This window comes from Salvelinus alpinus, chromosome 30, assembly GCF_045679555.1.
Source record: "Salvelinus alpinus chromosome 30, SLU_Salpinus.1, whole genome shotgun sequence".
NCBI classification, from domain to species: domain Eukaryota; kingdom Metazoa; phylum Chordata; class Actinopteri; order Salmoniformes; family Salmonidae; genus Salvelinus; species Salvelinus alpinus.
The window spans coordinates 11,204,129-11,226,338 of NC_092115.1; the positions used below are offsets into that span (position 1 = coordinate 11,204,129).

The following is a 22,210-nucleotide window of genomic DNA, read 5'->3' on the forward strand; positions in this document are numbered from 1 at the left end:
CTCGTTACCTGTATAAAAGACACCTGTCCACACACTCAATCAAACAGACTCCAACCTCTCCACAATGGCCAAGACCAGAGAGCTGTGTAAGGACATCAGGGATAAAATTGTAGATCTGCACAAGGCTGGGATGGGCTACAGGACAATAGGCAAGCAGCTTGGGGAGAAGGCAACAACTGTTGGCGCAATTATTAGAAAATGGAAGAAGTTCAAGATGACGGTCAATCACCCTCGGTCTGGGGCTCCATGCAAGAGCTCACCTCGTGGGGCATCAATGATCATGAGGAAGGTGAGGGATCAGCCCAGAACTACACAGCAGGACCTGGTCAATGACCTGAAGAGAGCTGGGACCACAGTCTCAAAGAAAACCATTAGTAACACACTACGCCGTCATGGTTTAAAATCCTGCAGTGCACGCAAGGTCCCCCTGCTCAAGCCAGCGCATGTCCAGGCCCGTCTGAAGTTTGCCAATGACCATCTGGATGATCCAGAGGAGGAATGGGAGAAAGTCATGTGGTCTGACGAGACAAAAATAGAGATTTTTCGTCTAAACTCCACTCGCCGTGTTTGGAGGAAGAAGAAGGATGAGTACAACCCCAAGAACACCATCCCAACCGTGAAGCATGGAGGTGGAAACATCATTCTTTGGGGATGCTTTTCTGCAAAGGGGACAGGACGACTGCACCGTATTGAGGGGAGGATGGATGGGGCCATGTATCGCGAGATCTTGGCCAACAACCTCCTTCCCTCAGTAAGAGCATTGAAGATGGGTCGTGGCTGGGTCTTCCAGCATGACAACGACCCGAAACACACAGCCCGGGCAACTAAGGAGTGGCTCCGTAAGAAGCATCTCAAGAAACCTGAAGGATCTGGAGAAGGTCTGTATGGAGGAGTGGGCCAAAATCCCTGCTGCAGTGTGTGCAAACCTGGTCAAGAACTACAGGAAACGTATGATCTCTGTAATTGCAAACAAAGGTTTCTGTACCAAATATTAAGTTCTGCTTTTCTGATGTATCAAATACTTATGTCATGCAATAAAATGCAAATTAATTACTTAAAAATCATACAATGTGATTTTCTGGATTTTTGTTGAAGTGTACCTATGATAAAAATTACAGACCTCTACATGCTTTGTAAGTAGGAAAACCTGAAAAATCGGCAGTGTGTCAAATACTTGTTCTCCCCACTGTATATGCCATCATCTATTGATAAATTGGTGCGGAAAGGCACGTTTTTTTTCGTGAGTGGTTGTGCAATGAGCCAAGGCTGTAGTCAAAAGGGATTTTCACACTACTGAGCCGAACCAGGCCAAACCAAGCTATCGGGCTGGCCTGGTTCCGCATTAACCGTAGCTGCTGGAACGGTGGTGGAAAGAAAGTATCTAGGACAGCACCGTTTTGGTTCAGGCGGTTGACACAGTGTGAAGGGGACACAACACTGTGAAGAGGACACAACACTGTGAAGAGACACAACACTGTGAAGAGGACACAACACTGTGAAGAGGACACAACACTGTGAAGATGACACAACACTGTGAAGAGACAACAGTGTGAAGAGGACACAACACTGTGAAGAGACACAACACTGTGAAGACGACACAACACTGTGAAGAGGACACAACACTGTGAAGGGGACACAACACTGTGAAGACGACACAACACTGTGAAGACGACACAACACTGTGAAGAGACACAACAGTGTGAAGAGGACACAACACTGTGAAGACGACACAACACTGTGAAGAGGACACAACACTGTGAAGAGGACACAACACTGTGAAGACGACACAACACTGTGAAGAGGACACAACACTGTGAAGAGGACACAACACTGTGAAGAGACACAACACTGTGAAGAGACACAACACTGTGAAGAGACACAACACTGTGAAGAGACAACACTGTGAAGAGACACAACACTGTGAAGAGACACAACACTGTGAAGAGACACAACACTGTGAAGGGGACACAACACTGTGAAGAGACACAACACTGTGAAGAGACACAACACTGTGAAGAGACACAACACTGTGAAGGGGACACAACACTGTGAAGGGGCCACAACACTGTGAAGGGGACACAACACTGTGAAGAGACAACACTGTGAAGCGACAACACTGTGAAGGGGACACAACACTGTGAAGAGAACAACACTGTGAAGAGACACAACACTGTGAAGAGACACAACACTGTGAAGAGACAACACTGTGAAGGGGGCACAACACTGTGAATAGGACACAACACTGTGAAGGGACACAACACTGTGAAGAGACACAACACTGTGAAGAGACAACACTGTGAAGAGACACAACACTGTGAAGAGACAACACTGTGAAGAGACACAACACTGTGAAGAGACAACACTGTGAAGACGACACAACACTGTGAAGAGGACACAACACTGTGAAGACGACACAACACTGTGAAGACGACACAACACTGTGAAGAGACACAACACTGTGAAGAGACAACACTGTGAAGGGGGCACAACACTGTGAAGGGGTCACAACACTGTGAAGACGACACAACACTGTGAAGAGACAACAGTGTGAAGAGGACACAACAGTGTGAAGACGACACAACACTGTGAAGAGGACACAACAGTGTGAAGGGGACACAACACTGTGAAGAGGACACAACACTGTGAATGGGACACAACACTGTGAAGAGGACACAACACTGTGAAGACGACACAACACTGTGAAGAGACACAACACTGTGAAGAGACAACACTGTGAAGGGGGCACAACACTGTGAAGGGGTCACAACACTGTGAAGACGACACAACACTGTGAAGAGACAACAGTGTGAAGACGACACAACACTGTGAAGAGGACACAACAGTGTGAAGGGGACACAACACTGTGAAGAGGACACAACACTGTGAAAAGGACACAACACTGTGAAGACGACACAACACTGTGAAGAGACAACAGTGTGAAGAGGACACAACAGTGTGAAGAGGACACAACAGTGTGAAGAAACACAACACTGTGAAGAGGACACGACACTGTGAAGGGGACACAACACTGTGAAGAGGACATAACACCTTGAAGGGGACACAACACTGTGAAGGGGACACAACACTGTGAAGAGACAACAGTGTGAAGAGGACACAACAGTGTGAAGAAACACAACACTGTGAAAAGGACACAACACTGTGAAGAGGACACAACAGTGTGAAAAGGACACAACAGTGTGAAAAGGACACAACACTGTGAAGAGGACACAACAGTGTGAAGAGGACACAACACTGTGAAGAGGACACAACAGTGTGAAGAGGACACAACAGTGTGAAGAGGACACAACAGTGTGAAGAGGACACAACAGTGTGAAGAGACAACAGTGTGAAGAGGACACAACACTGTGAAAAGGACACAACACTGTGAAAAGGACACAACACTGTGAAGAGGACACAACAGTGTGAAGAGGACACAACACTGTGAAAAGGACACAACACTGTGAAAAGGACACAACACTGTGAAGAGGACACAACAGTGTGAAGAGGACACAACACTGTGAAAAGGACACAACACTGTGAAGAGGACACAACACTGTGAAAAGGACACAACAGTGTGAAGAGGACACAACACTGTGAAGAGGACACAACAGTGTGAAGAGACAACAGTGTGAAGAGGACACAACACTGTGAAAAGGACACAACACTGTGAAAAGGACACAACACTGTGAAGAGGACACAACACTGTGAAAAGGACACAACACTGTGAAGAGGACACAACACTGTGAAAAGGACACAACACTGTGAAGAGGACACAACAGTGTGAAGAGGACACAACAGTGTGAAGAGGACACAACACTGTGAAGAGGACACAACAGTGTGAAGAGGACACAACACTGTGAAAAGGACACAACACTGTGAAAAGGACACAACACTGTGAAGACGACACAACACTGTGAAGAGGACACAACACTGTGAAAAGGACACAACACTGTGAAGAGGACACAACAGTGTGAAGAGGACACAACACTGTGAAAAGGACACAACAGTGTGAAGAGGACACAACACTGTGAAGAGGACACAACACTGTGAAGAGGACACAACACTGTGAAGAGGACACAACACTGTGAAGAGGACACAACAGTGTGAAGAGGACACAACACTGTGAAGAGGACACAACACTGTGAAAAGGACACAACACTGTGAAGTGACAACAGTGTGAAGTGGACACAACACTGTGAAGAGGACACAACACTGTGAAAAGGACACAACACTGTGAAGTGACAACAGTGTGAAGTGGACACAACAGTGTTCAACATCGGTGGCCATCAGGAGAGAAACATTTTTCTCGTATCAGCTACAGATTTAGTAAACAGATATTTGTAAACCATTGATCCATCTAGAACTACCAGAAAGACTAACAAGCCAGAGCGTTCAAGAACGTGTGTCACATACTAGTCTACACAGTAATGTTATCCAAGCTCAGAGACACAGAGAGAACAGGGACTGGTTTAACTGTAATCATGCTTATGAGTTTACTGCTGATCTTTAATTATTTGTTACTTTTATTTCTTATTTTGTTAGGTATTTTTCTTAAAACGGCATTGTTGGTTAAGGGCTTGTAAGTACTATTTTGCGCAATGACGCTGTCGGTGTGTTGGAAGCATAAGGGGGAGAGAAAGGGAAGGAGGAGGAACAGCAGGGGAAGCAGTGGTCCTAGAGACAGAGCCATTTCAGTCATCTTATCCTGCTGCAGAGCCATCGTATCAATCAGAGGAGCGAGAGAGAGAGAGAGAGAGAGAGAGAGAGAGAGAGAGAGAGAGAGAGAGAGAGAGAGAGAGAGAGAGAGAGAGAGAGAGAGAGAGAGAGAGAGAGAGAGAGAGGATGATTTACAGAGAGAGAAAGGGAAATAGATTGATTATGCAGGATGGGGTCAATCTAGTTTATTTTATAGTCTTATTTCTGGAATTCAATTCATAATGAAATTGTGTGGTAGCAATGGACAATTTTAAGAACTTACTTCAAATGATTTAACCCTGTTGTTAACATGCCAATTGGAATGTAGTGGTCCTAATTTTTACGTCCCAATTTCAATCTTGTATCAATTGCTGCAACCAATCACGGCCGGTTGTGACACAGCCTGGGTCGAACCCAGGTCTGTAGGGCGATACTGCGATGCAGTGCCTTTAGACTGTTGCACCACTCGGGAGGCCGGCAATTTACCATTTTAAGAAGTAATATGTTTCAGGACCCTCCCTGGACAGCAACTCAGTTCTTTCTTGGAATGTTCATGTTTCAGCACCATGGACAGCAAACATATTGGTAGTATTGATGTATTAGTAAACACTAAATAGCTAGAGAACTGTGAAATAACGATTAAAAGGTCCAATCTGTCATTTAAAAAGACTGACTTTACCCCTTTGTTTTTTGGTAAATTTAGGGATGAGGCTGGTGGAAATGCAGAGACATATCTTTTTTAATATATGACTCTGGGTTAATGTAACCATTCACAAATTCATATACAGGATACTAACAGTGAGATAGTTTAAAACATATTTTGAGGCTTTACATTATACACTCAAATTACAACAAAACATAAAACAACGGAGCAATACAACCTTCGATTTTGAGTTATGATAGAGTAAGACAGTTAGGTATTTCTAAGTTATAATTCTTCACGAATCAATATATAATTATCTGAACATTGAACAGCAAGAAATCTCACAGATTGAGCCCTTTGGTGGAGGTGACAATAAAAGGTGACCAAAAGGTAAATCTGGTAAGATGATATAGACTCTGAACAATATGTAGAGAGTAGGGGGGTATACACCAATGATGTTGTTGGCTTTTACAGTATAAACGGTACAGGAATATTCTCTGATAACCCATATGGAAATTATTTATACAAATATTATCTGAGTCAATCTTCATATAAGTCAATCTTATATGATTATGACCTACTTCCTGTAAGAAAACACACAAATTCATGATTCTTATATAATTCCTGTGTTTCACACATGTGACATCGTATAAGTCAAACATATGGTTCTTGTATTATGCCAGTGTATGATTGTGGTCTTATAACACACACATATAAGACACATATCACGTATATATTACTTTGATGTTTCAGGAGTAGGCCTGCCCATATAAGAATCCGTATATGATTCATATAGACCCTTTTCCATATGGGAATATACCAACGCTTCCTGCTTGCCCCTTCTCAATTATGCAATTCCCAATCCATTTTAAAGGGAAATATCACAACGACAATGACTCCCGATATGTAGACCTCAGACACTGCATGTAGGTGTTGGTGTAGATACCTAGAGAAGTAGTTAACAGTATATCTTCCATTTGAGCCAAGTCAGTATTGGCTGTGATCCTGCTGTTTCCAGGCGCTTGGCCTGACCCCTCTCTTATTTCCCCTCATTGCGTCAACAGAAGCGAGGTTAAAATGTTCACCTTGTAAGGTGATAGGAGCTTAAAACCAGACAGTAATGGGAACTGTACAGTTAGAAGTCGTATAAAGTCAATAATGTACAGTAATCATAAACATCAGTTGACATTCCTCATGACAATAATAAAACGTGTCATTATCCATTTATGCGGACATAGAATAAACAATAAACATTTCTGGAACATGCTATATCATAAGTGCTGCAGCTTGTCAACAACAACAAGGTCACTGTTGATCAGGGACGGACTGGGAAAAGAAATCGGCCTGGGTATTTCTAACACACCGGCCCATTGTTTTCTCTTGAGACACCCATTATCAGCCAAATAATGATCATTCTGCGCTAAAACCCCAATTTACCAAGGCCCACTAGGCAACAAAAAAAATGGACCAACCCATCTGGCATTTGCCAGAAATGCCCGATGGCCAATCCGTCTCTGCTGTTGTTAGATTACACACTTCTGCATGCATCATCCTTTTTATGGCAAGTTGTTATGATCCAAACTACTCAACTACAGATAACGGAAATCTCATACAAAATTAACACATTCCGTTTGCAATTCTAACATGTTCCATGGCATGTGAAATGCCTTGATAACCTGTTTCCAGTACATTTTTAATGTATTTAGGCACTAAAAACGCACTCCACATATGGAGTGAATTTAGTACCAAAAGTCTGTGAATGTAAACAACATTTTGAGTAGTGATTGGTGGCTTTTCTATGAAAGTAATACGTTGTGAATGTAAAAATAAATGATTGGCAATTTGAACGTATTATAAGACTGTTTGACAAACAAATAAACATTATTATCAGTGTAAGCACAAATCATTTCTGGGTGTTTTTTCTTTATCACATTCAACTTTCACTTGCATGTGTTAGTTTCTCTCTTCAAGTGTGCAGAACTGTATTCCACCCACAGACTTTTGGCACTCATCTTGCATAGAATTCAGCAGGTACCTGCACTCAAACCATTAAAAAAAAAGAACAAGGAGGCCAAGGTGGAAAAATATGGATGGAATGGACGACAAAATGTACGCTCTTCTAGACGACAAAATGTACGCTCTTTTAGACGACAAAATGTACGCTCTTCTATACGACAAAACGTACGGTCTTTTAAGACAACAAAATGTACGCTCTTCTATACGACAAAATGTACGGTCTTTTAGACGACAAAATGTACGGTCTTTTAAGACAACAAAATGTATGCTCTTTTAGACAAAATGTACGGTCTTTTAAGACAACAAAATGTATGCTCTTTTAGACAAAATGTACGGTCTTTTAAGACAACAAAATGTACGCTCTTCTATACGACAAAATGTACGGTCTTTTAGATGACAAAATGTACGGTCTTTTAAGACAACAAAATGTATGGTCTTTTAAGACAACAAAATGTACTGTCTTTTAAGACAACAAAATGTACTGTCTTTTAAGACAACAAAATGTACGGTCTTTTAAGACAACAAAATGTACGGTCTTTTAGACGACAAAATGTACGGTCTTTTAGACGACAAAATGTACGGTCTTTTAGACAACAAAATGTACGGTCTTTAAGACGACAAAATGTATGGTCTTTTTTGTTTAGCGCTTTTTGCACTACACTGGCACATTTTTCATTCTTACGAGCACGTTAAATTATGTATATTTTTTGCATCTCAGCCTCCTTGTTTTTTTCTTATTTTTATGGTTTGAGTGTGAGTACTTGCTGAATTTTATAGATTTTTTTTCTCTCACGCACCGGCCACCATTCATTCAAGCCTGAGCCCCTAATACTGCTTGTCTCCTCCTCTTGCATACAAATTAGATTCGTTGTGGTAATTTGGGGATTTGTACAGTTGTAGAACTTACCTCACAGATTACAGAAACATCAACCGCTAAGACCATGCAGCAGCTCCACTTCATCAGCTAGCCACAAGCATTAGACTGCTACACAATTGTGGTGACTTTGTCACAAGATTAAAGGGTCATGATCGTGCTAAAATAAACAACAAGCAAATAGCAGTGGTCAGATATTTCAATACCAGCAGCAGCAGCGAAATCGGAATCCAACATGACAGTGCCCAGCAGCGTTTTCAGGTGAGAAGAGGAGAAGAGGCCTACACAGGAAGAAAGAAGCAAGAAGGCTGAAGGGGAAGACTCCCACACAAACACTACGCTAGACTGTAAACAACCCAAACTAGTTCATTATACATACAGACTTTCTAAGAGTTCTAGTTACTTCAAACTATCTACTGTTCAGCCATTTTTAACTACCTTTTTCATCACAAACATTAGAATTGTAAATAATGCGCAATGAATCTGCAAATAATTTAACTAAACTTCTCCAGTGATGTTTTGAAACATCTACAACAATCTCTCTCTCTCTCCACTGCTATCACCAACTTGAAGGCTCAGCGTTAGCCTGGTCCCAGGTTTGTGCTGTACAACCAACTTGTTCACTGCCAAACATGGCTCCCCAACCACATCTGTCCTTGTTCTAGAGCTCCTTGTAGGTCTACGATCCATCCATACTCATAGCCAGAACTCTGGGATTTTCATGAAACGTTTGGCTGTAATAAACTAGTTTGTGGAAGTGCTGATTATCGTGACGCTCACGAGTTAGCCATGGGCCCTAATAATCATGAATGAGTTAGCGTGCCGCTAAGTTAATAACCATGGGCCCTAATAATCATGAATGAGTTAGCGTGCCACTAAGTTAATAACCATGGGCCCTAATAATCATGAATGAGTTAGCGTGCCACTAAGTTAATAAACATGGGCCCTAATAATCATGAATGAGTTAGCGTGCCACTAAGTTAATAACCATGGGCCCTAATAATCATGAATGAGTTAGCGTGCCACTAAGTTAATAAACATGGGCCCTAATAATCATGAATGAGTTAGCGTGCCACTAAGTTAATAACCATGGGCCCTAATAATCATGAATGAGTTAGCGTGCCACTAAGTTAATAAACATGGGCCCTAATAATCATGAATGAGTTAGCGTGCCACTAAGTTAATAACCATGGGCCCTAATAATCATGAATGAGTTAGCGTGCCACTAAGTTAATAACCATGAATGAGTTACATGGCCCTCTGCTGCTGATAGATACATCAGTAGCCCCCAATCCCCTCCAGGCCAAAGCAAAGCATTGGTTTGAGTCAATCTAGTTTATTAAAACTGAATTTATCATGGTCCATCAATATAGCTGATTGGTTGAATTAGCAAAGAGTGATCGACATTGTAACCCAGATTTCAACCACAAATTATACCAATAGAGTTCCAAAGATTGGTTTATTTCTAGTTGAATTTAAGTTTGTTGACAACTCAATCAAATATGAACCAAAATTGTATGTTGATCTGATGTCTTTGCTCGGAGAGTAGATTGAATTTCCTTGGATAAAGGTAGCTCTGGTCCAGTGTGCAGCTGGCTAACACTGAGCTCAGTAAGCCGCACGTAACACCCTGGATCAGAGCTAAATAATAGCAGGAGATCTATGAACTGAAACAAAAAGGTAGGGGATAAAGGAAGCTCCCAGCTGCGTGAAATGTCAATGACTGAGCTATGTCTCTTCAACCTGCAATGCACGGCATCTAGAGCTGAAAATCACAAAAGCATGACAGCAAATTTCACTAAGTTGCCACGGGAGTACCAAGGTCTGTCTGAAGAAAACAGATGTGCAAGCATGAAGGTTGAGATTGAACGTGCATGAAGTGAGTCTGCAGCCAAAAAAGAGAAAATCTGTCTCTGTGTACAGATAATATGACAGATATCACATATCACAGACATCACTACGACTACTTGTCATTTTAAAGTGTTTTTCGTGGTTGCAAAGACGAGGGACGCAAATGCCATCGCTTGAAGAACGATCCAACCACATATTTACATAATTGAATTCCCCTAAATAAAGTTGATATGCTGTGTTGTTATATCGGCATATAACGTATTCTACACATTCACTATTACTGAATCCATTGTAACACATACATCAGTGGTTCCCAACCCTTTTTCTGTTACTGTATCCATCTGAATTTTGCTCTGCCCGGAGTATCCTTGAAGTACCCCCTCAAGTGCATTTTACCAGCAGGCCTATGGTCTCATGAGTCTTCTCAAGTACCCCCTGTGGATAGACCAAGTACCCCCAGGGGTCCTAGTACCCCTGCTTGGGAACCTCTGACATACATTATGTAATCTATTGTGTATTTTCATGAGATGAAAACTGAGTCTGACTGTTACGGTAGGGTGAAGTTTCCCCTAGACGCTGATCTTGGGTCAGTTTTTGCATTTCCCCCACCAATAGTTACGTTTACGATTGGAGGAGGGGAAGCTGATCCTAGATCTATACCTAGGGGAAACTTTACCGCCCCCAGCATAAAATACCAGGAGAAGGGCCTTCCTCCCATCCCAACTCCTAGCCCAACTCAATACATGCAAGTAAAGCTTAACAGGTATTAGTTCAAGCATTGCATTATAAATGCAGTTACATTCCAATGAATTCATTGTGGTTGAGATTGCAGCCGTCAGCACACCATGTTGAAACGATGTCGCATGTTTTGGATAGAAGAGGTTGAGAGCGTGTGTGTGTCAGCGACAGCATACATGTGTAGGATCTTAATTTGATCACCCTGTTGCAGAAGAACTTTCTTGCAATGCAAGAGATTTTAAAGCTTTTGATTTCCACTTTGAAATTACCGACATGATTTTCCCTTATTAAAAAATGTATTAACCCATACAAAAATGTCCATGAATTATAATCCACATAATAATTCACATTTCCTGTTGCTGCAGGGTTATTTTCCTGATTTAGCAAACTGGCTCAAATTAAGATCCTACATCTGTATGAGATTGTCAAACTCTGCAAGTGTGTGAGAGAAAGGAGAATAAGAGTTGAAGACAGCTGGGGTAGACATGACATAGAAAGAGGGGACAGCTGGTGTAGACATGACATAGAAAGAGGGGACAGCTGGTGTAGACATGACATAGAAAGAGGGGACAGCTGGTGTACACATGACATAGAAAGAAGGGACAGCTGGTGTACACATGACATAGAAAGAGGGGACAGCTGGTGTAGACATGACATAGAAAGAGGGGACAGCTGGGGTAGACATGACATAGAAAAAGGGGACAGCTGGTGTAGACATGACATAGAAAGAGGGGACAGCTGGTGTAGACATGACATAGAAAGAGGGGACAACTGGTGTACACATGACATAGAAAGAGGGGACAGCTGGTGTAGACATGACATAGAAAGAGGGGACAGCTGGTGTAGACATGACATAGAAAGAGGGGACAACTGGTGTACACATGACATAGAAAGAGGGGACAGCTGGGGTAGACATGACATAGAAAGAGGGGACAGCTGGTGTAGACATGACATAGAAAGAGGGGACAGCTGGTGTAGACATGACATAGAAAGAGGGGACAACTGGTGTACACATGACATAGAAAGAGGGGACAGCTGGGATTTAGAAATATGGGGAGCGTGAGGTAGGGAGGCAGGATGTGAAATATGTAGCCAAGCATGAGTGTGTTTGAGGAGCTCACAGTCCAGGGTAAAACAGAAAAGATGCCTTGGTCAGCAAAAGGTAAGCTAGCCTTTCTAATGCAATGCAGAAAACTGACAGAGAACAGAACATTGCTAATATTGACCTATGGCTGTGTGTGTGTGTGTGTGTGTGTGTGTGTGTGTGTGTGTGTGTGTGTGTGTGTGTGTGTGTGTGTGTGTGTGTGTGTGTGTGCGTGTGTGCGTGCGTGCGTGCGTGCGTGCGTGCGTGCGTGCGTGCGTGCGTGCGTGCGTGCGTGCTTGTTTGCGTGTGCGTGTGCGTGTGCGTGTGTGTGTGTGTGTGTGTGTTCGCCCATAAGACCTGGGTTCAAATACAATTTTAAATCATTTCAAATAACGCTTACCTAGCCCAATTGAACCAGTAGAATAGCTGCACTGCTGCACATCTGGCACTACAGGCAGGCTAAAGCAAACACTAGAAGCAGGGGCGCAACTTTCACTTGGGACGGGGGGGACACGTCCCCCCCCCAGTTTTATCATTGGAATGTGATACACAATGAGGTAAAGGTGTGCTTTAGGACCATGCGGACGCCTCTGACTGGTCGGGTAGGCTGTTCGGAGTGTTTATACGATTGGATAAAAAAATATATATATATACACTATATATGTTATGTTCCCCCTCACTTAAAAAACAAACAAAGTTGTGCCCCTGACTAGAAGTATTTGAAATATTTAAAATAGTATTTGAACCCATGTTTGACTTGCATGCGTATGCCTCCCTGTGCTTCTGTATGAGTCCTTGTGGTGGAGTATGATAAAGCTACGGACACTCTGTATCCATCCAACCACAAACAAACACACACTCTGTCTGCCTGCGCAAAGAAAAGTAGTTCTGACTCGTCTATAAATGTTTCATTACTCCTGGGCCACAACCTGAACAATGAATATGAATAGATGTGAGTGAGTTTTAGGAGACAGTGGTGTTATAGAGGTAAGAGAGTATTGATATCGTATTGGATTGCTGTAATGTGATCGTGAATTCAGTCTGTGTCATTCATGTCATGTATGTAAAAAAACATGGTTTGTTTTTACTCATGTTTTAGTGTGCAAGTACAGATCGGAAATATTATATGGAATATGTAAGTAAGTCTGTGAGAAAACCCGTTTGAGTACATAACACATCCACATGTCTTACTGTATAGGCCTAAATACATTTGATGAATAGTGCCTGTATGGGGTATACGCATATGAATTCATGTGTTATTCTGTGGGTATGATGGTGGGCATTTGTGAATGCAATAGGGTATACTATTTAATATTCAAGAGGTTTTTTTATAAAGCATGTTGCATGTACTGTAAATAAACATGTGTCATGCCAACTGCTATGCGTGAAAGATAGTTGCATTGAGTACATGTAATCTACATGCAGAGTACATATAATCTACATGCAGAGAGTACATATAATCTACATGCAGAGAGTACATATAATCTACATGCAGAGAGTACATGTCATCTACATGCAGAGTACATGATGGTTTAAGTGCCCTCCCCTCAGAACTTTGTAAATCTCTCAATAATCCCATCTTTTCATGACTATATTGGCTATGCTACACTGTAATTAATTTACAAGAAAAGATTGAAACAAAATGGGATAGGAAAAGTCCTGGGGTTATAAATAAACTCGATTTTAATCGGGTGTTCGGTGCCCTAACCCTTGTCGAGAAATTTGGCAGACTTGGCACTTGTTCCTGCAACAACGACTCCGCCACTGTGCGCATGCTGATGTGATCAGGGAGCTCGAGACACTAGGAACAGCACATTTATCTCGCGCCGTGGGAAAAGAAAGTGATCAGCAAGCGCTTTTCCTCTCCTCTTGACATGACGAAGCGCTCAAGGGAGACAGAAATGCATTTATCTTCTGCACAACAGTAACGTGAAATGCCCACATTTACAACAAATATTTACAAAAAAATATAGAAAACATTTCCACTTTTGACAGAGAAGAAACATTTTAAATACTGTATATACATTTTTGGTTATGAATGTCGGAGAGCGCAGCATCACAACATCCACATCTCGTGCGCGACAGCATCACATAGTGAATCATTTACCGGGTGAGTCTGGCCACCGGCTCGCTTGTTCTTTATCATTCCGGTTTCATTGCCCAACAAAGCGCTGCACCAAGAAACTGTCGGGGGTATAATCACTGCCCGCCCAGGACGCACAACTTCCTTGGCCCTTTACGCGGAAAGGCATGCACCATAGCCTAGACTGCGCGCAAAGCACCCTACTGCAATGGACCTAAAAATACAGAAAAGTGGGAGTTGAGGATTTCGACTACCGCAGTCCACCCCACTCACAGAAGCTCCTCGCTTCTAGATCCACTCACACACACACACTGCAATAGCCTGCATCCACGGCACCTTCGCAGATAGAACGAAACAAATAAAAGCACATAAAAGTTTCTTACCGGTGTTTTTATCTTTATCACTCATGTTTCACTGCAAATAAGAGCTGGTCTAGTGGGTAAGTTGAAGGTACTGCTTCGATGTGAATGTGCCTGGTCGGGTTGCGCCTTCCTTCCGCCTCTTCAGATGGGGCAGCAGGGACAGCAGCGGAGCGGGATGCTGAGCTGAAGTCAGATCGATAAACAGTTAAGATCTGTTAGAAACGCTGTAAACAAGGTAGCTATTTTGGCGTGTCTGTGTTGTGCTTCTGTTTAATGACTGAATGGGCGGGGGTTCAGGTGTGAGTGTGTGCGTCTGAGTGAGAGAGAGCGAGAGCGAGAGAGAGAGAGAGAGAGAGGCAATGAGAAGAGCCGAGCTAGGGTATATTTTGCTGCAGGCTGGAATAGTATAACCTGCCATAGGATACTGCAGGCCGGCCATCTGTCAGAAGCTGTTCCCTCAAGTATATGCTGCAGTTCCGCGGAAGTATTGAGGTTTATAAAATAATGAAGATGGATGAGGTTTAAAATACTTATTTCAGAAAGTGGAGTTGTTTAACAATGCCAGCACATGACAGTAAGCTGCATATATGCGACTCCTCCTTTGCGGTGTAGCAACAACCTACACAAAATAAAGCATCAATATATGCTAAAAATCCACTTAGTCTGCAATGGTGGTAATCAATGTTCAGTATGGGAGCACATTCAGCGAATTTAATTGATCATACTTTTGGCTAGAGGGCTTCAGAAAATGCAAGTCCAATCCTTACAACAACAAAAAACATGTCAAATGTGCTGTTTCACATGTGAAAATCAATCACATGTGGGGAAAAAATCTAATTTGCAGGTTCACTGTGTAAGAAAACAACATGTGAAAATCTCACTTTCACATGTGGAATTGCAAATTAGATTTTAACATATGATTGTTTTTCACATGTCAACATGCACTTTTACATGTGAAAGTGAACATCTAATTTCAGTTTCACATGTAAGAAAACTCCACATTGTTTAAAGTAAATGTAAACAAACACTGTATAGTCTAAAAACATGGTTAAAACTATCATTTTGATATCATGGATGGTCAGTCCTTAGCAGTTTAGTCTATGGATTTGAGAGTGGTTGCATTTCTCCAGCCCCATTCCTCTGCTTTTTAACGAAACTGTGGCGGGGACTGCACTTTGTTAATGTTTCAATTAGGATTGCTGCTTTAAGCACCTCTATTGGAGTAATAGTGTTATTATATGGTGCAATTCTCTAGTAAGTGAGTTACTTTTGTGCCATTAAATATCAAGTAAAACTTCTGAAGTCTAGAACAAAATGATTTCATATTGCAATAAAAAATTATGATAGTAACCACGTTTCCTGTCAGTTTTTATGCGAGTAAAGTCATACTGACTTAAAAAAAAAAAATCATGACAGCTGTGATGGAAACAGGAAGTTTCGGTACAATTATATAAATGCTGACAGTTCATTTGTTCGTCGGACATGGTGGGATCTTTTTGTGTCGGTGAAATTCATTATGCGAGAAATTGCGTTTGAAACGCATTTATGAGCAAATATTGATATAAAAACCAGCATTTCAAAGTAAACTTGGTAGTCACACGATGATGTGGTGTGTGGTCCTCCCACTACGACTCGGGAAACCTTACAGTTTATTCGGTTACAGATTAAATCAATGATGATGAACTTCACAGGGTGGTGAAAGTGCACAGTGATCTTGATAATCCTTCCCAATAAATAACGAGGGTCTGATTCTGGTGACATGGTGATCGATGCTTGACAAGTACAAATATTGTAGACTAACCTACCCACACTGTATCTGAGAGCTGTTGGATAGAGCACACGTGTCAAGACCAGAGTAGACACATTTACTATTTAACGCAACAGTTTGTGACAAAACTGTTGGTAGGGTTGAAAATGCGATGGAAACACGTGCAAAAAAAGTATATTTTGTGTGCACGACTTCATCACGCAATGATTTTTATGTGCAACAAGTCAGTTTGGTGGAACACTCCATGATGGGAAAATTCTCATATTTTCTTTATGCATGACAATCTGTTGCTAATTGGATGGAAAACTAGCTACTGAAAACAAAACATAAACCCCAAAGAATTGATAACAAAACAATATATTGAAAGGTAATACCTTTTTACATGCAAGAGCTAATGAATTGTAAATGGATGCAACAAAAATAATTTCTGTGAAACATTTCTCATGACAACGCAATTAATTTAAACTCCTCCCTCTTTCCTGTAATTTTCCCTATCTTCGGTTATGTTATCCTGGCCTTTGCTTTCGCTGCCGTTTTTTCTGCTTCCAGTTTTGGCACATTCATTTCAGCAACATAGCACCCTGCATCCCACGTCTACATGGCTTGCCTCTTACATGGACTTGCTCCACAACATTAAGTAGTCAAACTATAGGTTCACATACTGGCGGAGCAGTGAATGGAAACTGTGGAGTTCCAGTGTGAAGAATAGCACTTGCCCAGTCGGCATTTTCTGTAAAAGCTGGTCACCACTGGAACCAACTTCCTGAAAACGTAAAATGTGTGGCTAGTGTTTGTGAGCTCACACAATAAGTGAAAAAGTGGTTTAAGGAACAGCAAGATTGTAGACACTTTTATTAACCTTTTTTGTTTGCTGTTTGTAATATTTCACTGTTTTTTTATTTTCTACTACTTCATTGTTTGTATTTTACTGTATTTTCTTTTTCACAATTATTATTTGTTATTCAAATTATTTTTAACTAGCTTTTTTTGTGGGTGAAAAGTTTGTGATTCTAAATGTTTTTATCTATCTTCCCAGGGACTACAGATGAAAACTAGCCAGCTGGCTAAATCTAGCACATTTACAGACATGTTAATTCATTTGCATTGTCTCTGTCAAATAAATACATTTATAAATAAACTTTGATGCATGTTGTTCTTTCTCTGCTCAGGATTCGTTTACAAAGGTGATGTTTGGGGTCACCGTGACCTGCCAGATGCGCCAAATTATCATTATCTGGCTAATAGTTGGGGCCGGTGGTAAAAATGGGCTGGTGAATTAGAAACGCCAAAGCCAATTTATGGTCCCAGTCCGCACCTGACCATGACCAAAGGCTTGCTGTGTGGACATAAGACTTTTTTAAAATTTTGTTCCAAAATGTTTGCATCACCATGTCTAGCACCCATTGCACCTGTGATCATATATTGTCAAATGTAACCCTGTGAGAGAATGCAAAATCATGTTCAGTTTTACAGTGGTTTTTATCTTTATTCAAATGGTCCGAAATGAATACCAAACAATGTACTACATATTCATGCATGTCTTTGATTTTGCTGTTTGTCGACTATTTACATTTACATTTAAGTCATTTAGCAGACGCTCTTATCCAGAGCGACTTACAAATTGGAAAGTTCATACATATTCATCCTGGTCCCCCCGTGGGAATTGAACCCACAACCCTGGCGTTGCAAGCGCCATGCTCTACCAACTGAGCCACACGGGACCCTGACTATGACTTTATAATCAGTAAAATACATTTTTTCAACTTGAAGGAATATTGCTACATGGAAATTGAATAATTACAGTAAGCCTAAAATATCCCAAGGTGATTTATTTACGTATTCAGCCATCAACTGAACCCCTTCCTCTGTTGATCTGCATTTCAATTTGCCCTGTATCCTTTCTTTATCCTGTTAGAACACTGTCTTACTAAAGTCATCTGCTAGGATCAGGAAGTCTTTAGTTAACCTGTCTCTATGTGATCCATCTTGAATGGCAGATGATGCATTTATGACAATGTTAGTCAATTAATAGCCTAGCAAAAGAGAACGTTTTGTCAGAAAGATATCAATATTTGATGAATGAGGATCAATAACATTGGCTCAAGTCTATGGTCCCCATTACTCAACAGTAATATAACACTGAAATGAACAACTATTAGCGGATAAATGTACCGCACATTTTATCAAAGGACCTCCGTTTAAATGTGTGAACTTTAATCCCCTCTTGACCCCACTTCCCACCCTGAAAGAACATTAGTCTAATGTGTGTGCAGTGATCTCTTCCAGTGCACTGTACCGCAGTGGTGTGTTTTACAATTCATCTTTTACCTTTTACGTAATCCAAATGCTCTGGTCCAAATTGGTTGGAGCTACCCTTCCGACCTCTGCCCACTACAGGCTCAACAACAAGACCAGTTCGGGATCCGTTTAAAAAAATAACATATTTTTTAAGGACTTCCGAAGTAGCCATACACATCTACTATCCCTCCAGATCTTTATTTATTCAGTACATGTATTAAAACGAGTCACCACGTGAGGTATTATCTAACCGGCTCATTGATCAAAGTCTGAGAAACCACCTAGTCAGCTCTCTGTTAGGACACTAGGATAACAGATTGTGTTTCCTGATGGTATAAAAATAAGTTTGGTTCCAGACTGCTGAAATAGATGGCCAAATCAAACTCAACAGGGCATCAGTCTTTGGCCACAGTCCCCTCATTTTATGTACACTGAACAAAAATATAAACGCATCATGTAAAGTGTTGGTGTGTTTCATGAGCTGAAATAAAAAAATCACAGAAATATTCCATATACACAAAAAGCTTTTTTCTCTCAGTAATAAAACCCTTTTGTGGGGAAAAACTCATTCTGATTGGCTGGGCCTGGCTCCCCCATGGCTGCACCCCTGTCCAGTCATGAAATCCATAGATCTTTTAAATTGTTGTTCAGTCTATATAAAATATACATACAAATATATTACTTGCATGAAAGACATTGGTTTAGTATGTAGATTGGTCCAGGATAATGCAAAAGAGCCTGATCCAAAGCAAGAAAATTTCAGCAGGATATGGATTAACAATGTCGTATGTTGTAAATAGGTCCAGGTTGGTGCATAGGAATCACATGACGCACATAATGAACTACTAACACAGTCTGTTTCTGTACATCATCACCCGTTACCATAGTAATGGACAAACTCTTGAAAAGGGTGGGGAGTTAGTGAAACAGTAGCTGGAACACAGTTGTTCCGGATCTGCCTCTTATGGTCATTGCCACGCCAAACAGACTGGCCTCAAGGCAAGGGACACACAGCCTTTATTAAACTTGGGTGGTGGGTGGGAGTGTCTGTCAGTCTGGTGGTGGGTGGGAGTGTCTGTCAGTCTGGTGGTGGGTGGGAGTGTCTGTCAGTCTGGTGGTGGGTGGGAGTGTCTGTCAGTCTGGTGGTGGGTGGGAGTGTCTGTCAGTCTGGTGGTGGGTGGGAGTGTGTCAGTATGGTGGTGGGTGGGAGTGTCTGTCAGTCTGGTGGTGGGTGGGAGTGTCTGTCAGTCTGGTGGTGGGTGGAAGTGTCTGTCAGTCTGGTGGTGGGTGGGAGTGTCTGTCAGTCTGGTGGTGGGTGGGAGTGTCTGTCAGTCTGGTGGTGGGTGGGAGTGTCTGTCAGTCTGGTGGTGGGTGGGAGTGTCAGTCAGTCTGGTGGTGGGTGGGAGTATCTGTCAGTCTGGTGGTGGGTGGGAGTGTCTGTCAGTCTGGTGGTGGGTGGGAGTGTCTGTCAGTCTGGTGGTGGGTGGGAGTGTCTGTCAGTCTGGTGGTGGGTGGGAGTGTCTGTCAGTCTGGTGGTGGGTGGGAGTGTCTGTCAGTCTGGTGGTGGGTGGGAGTGTCTCAGTCTGGTGGTGGGTGGGAGTGTCTGTCAGTCTGGTGGTGGGTGGGTGGGAGTGTGTCAGTCTGGTGGTGGGTGGGAGTGTGTCAGTCTGGTGGTGGGTGGGAGTGTCTGTCAGTATGATGGTGGGTGGGAGTGTGTCAGTCTGGTGGTGGGTGGGAGTGCCTGTCAGTCTGGTGGTGGGTGGGAGTGTCTGTCATTCTGGTGGTGGGTGGGAGTGTCTGTCATTCTGGTGGTGGGTGGAAGTGTCTGTCAGTCTGGTGGTGGGTGGGAGTGTCTGTCAGTCTGGTGGTGGGTGGGAGTGTCTGTCATTATGGTGGTGGGTGGGAGTGTCTGTCAGTATGGTGGTGGGTGGGAGTGTGTAATGTAAAGTAATGGATTACAGGTAACATCCACACTGAGCTAAAGGCTAGAGCTGCTGCTTTCAAGGAGCGGGACACTAATCCCACGGTTTATAAGAAATCCAGCTACGCCCTCCGTTGAACCATCAAACAGGCAAAGCGTCAATACAGGACTAAGATCAAATCCTAATACTCTGACGCTCTTCGGATGTGGCAGGGCTTGCAAACTATCATGGATTACAAAGAGAAACCCATCCCCTAGCTGCCCAGTGATGCGGAGCCTACCAGACAAGCTAATTGCCTTCTATGCTCGCTTCGAGGCAAGCAAAACTGAACCATGCATGAAAGCACCAGCTGTTCCGGACGACTGTATCATCATGCTCTCCGTAGTCGATGTGAGTAAGACCTTTAAACAGGTTAACATTCACAAGGCTGCAGGGCCAGATGGATTACCAGGACGCGTACTCAGAGCATGCGCTGACCATCTGACAAGTGTCTTCACTAACATTTTCAACCTCTCTAATACCTACATGTTTCAAGCAGAATACCATAGTCCCTGTGCCCAAGAACGCCACGGTAACACGCCTAAATGACTACCGCACCGTAGCACTCACATCTATAGACATGAAATGCTTTGAAAGTCATGGCTCACATCAACACCATCATCCCAGAAACCCTGGACCCACTCCGATTCGCATACCGCCCGAACAGATCCACAGACGATGCAATCTCCATTGCACTCACACACTGCCCATTCCCACCTACGTTAGAATGCTGTTCAGCGTTCAACACCATTGTGCCCTCAAAGCTCATCACTAAGCTAAGGACCCTGGGACTGAACACTTCCCTCTGCATCTGGATCCTGGACTTCCTGACGGGCCGCCCCGAGGTTGTAAGGGTAGGCAACAACACATCTGCCACACTAACCCTCAACACGGGGACCCTCAGGGGTGCGTGCTTAGTCCCCTTGACCTCCTGGCCAAGCACAACTCCAACATTATCATTAAGTTTGCCGACAACACGACGGTGGTAGGCCTGATCCCCGACGACGATAAGACAGTCTATAGGGAGGAGGTCAGAGTCCTGGCAGTGTGGTGCCAGGACAACAATCAAGACATGGGAGCTGATCGTGAACTACAGGAAAAGGAGGGTCGAGCACGCACCCATTCGCATCGACAGGGCTGTAATGAGCAGGTTGAGAGCTTCAAGTTCCTTGGTGTCTAAATCACTAAGGACCTATCATGGTCCAAACACACCAACACAGTCGTGAAGAGGGCACAACAAAGCCTATTCCCCCTCAGGAAACTAAAAGATCGTCAAAAGGTTCTAGAGCTGCAACATCAAGAGCATCCTGACTGGTTGCATCACTGCCTGGTATGGCAACTGCTCAGCCTCCGACCACAAGGCACTACAGAGGGTAGTGCGTACGGCCCAGTACATCACTGGGGCTAAGGTGCCTGCCATCCAGGACCTCTATACCAGGCTGTGTCAGAGGAAGGTCCTAAAATTGTCAAAGACCCCAGCCACAGACTGTTCTCTCTACTACCGCATGGCAAGCGGTACCGGAGCGCCAAGTCTAGGACCAAAAGGCTTCTCAACAGCTTTTACCCGCAAGCCATAAGACTCCTGAACAGGTAATCAAATGGCTATCCGGACTATTTGCATTGTGTGCCCCCCCAACCCCTCTTTTACGCTGCTGCTACTCTCTTATGCTGCTGCTACTCTCTGTTTATCATATATGCATAGTCACTTTAACTATACATTCATGTACACACTACATCAATTAGCCCGACTAACTGGTGCCCTTGCACATTGGCTACCCGGTCTATCAGCATTGTGTCCCACCACCCGCCAACCCCTCTTTTACGCTACTGCGACTCT

The 22,210-nt window shown here is 42.9% G+C and overlaps 1 protein-coding gene and 1 non-coding gene across 2 annotated transcripts in view; both read right to left on the minus strand.

The window, feature by feature from the left end:
- The window catches only part of LOC139559631 (fibroblast growth factor 12-like), a 76,279-nt gene extending 61,632 nt beyond the window's left edge, over positions 1 to 14,647 (minus strand). The window contains exon 1 of the mRNA XM_071375791.1: positions 14,368 to 14,647. Within this exon, the coding sequence (XP_071231892.1) occupies positions 14,368 to 14,392 (25 nt within the window). The 5' untranslated portion in view covers positions 14,393 to 14,647. The remainder of the gene's footprint in view (positions 1 to 14,367) is intronic.
- Positions 14,648 to 17,760: 3,113 nt separating this feature from the next.
- Positions 17,761 to 17,837, minus strand: trnaa-ugc (transfer RNA alanine (anticodon UGC)). The gene has a single exon. It is a non-coding gene; the product is annotated as a tRNA-Ala (tRNA).
- Positions 17,838 to 22,210: the final 4,373 nt, after the last annotated feature.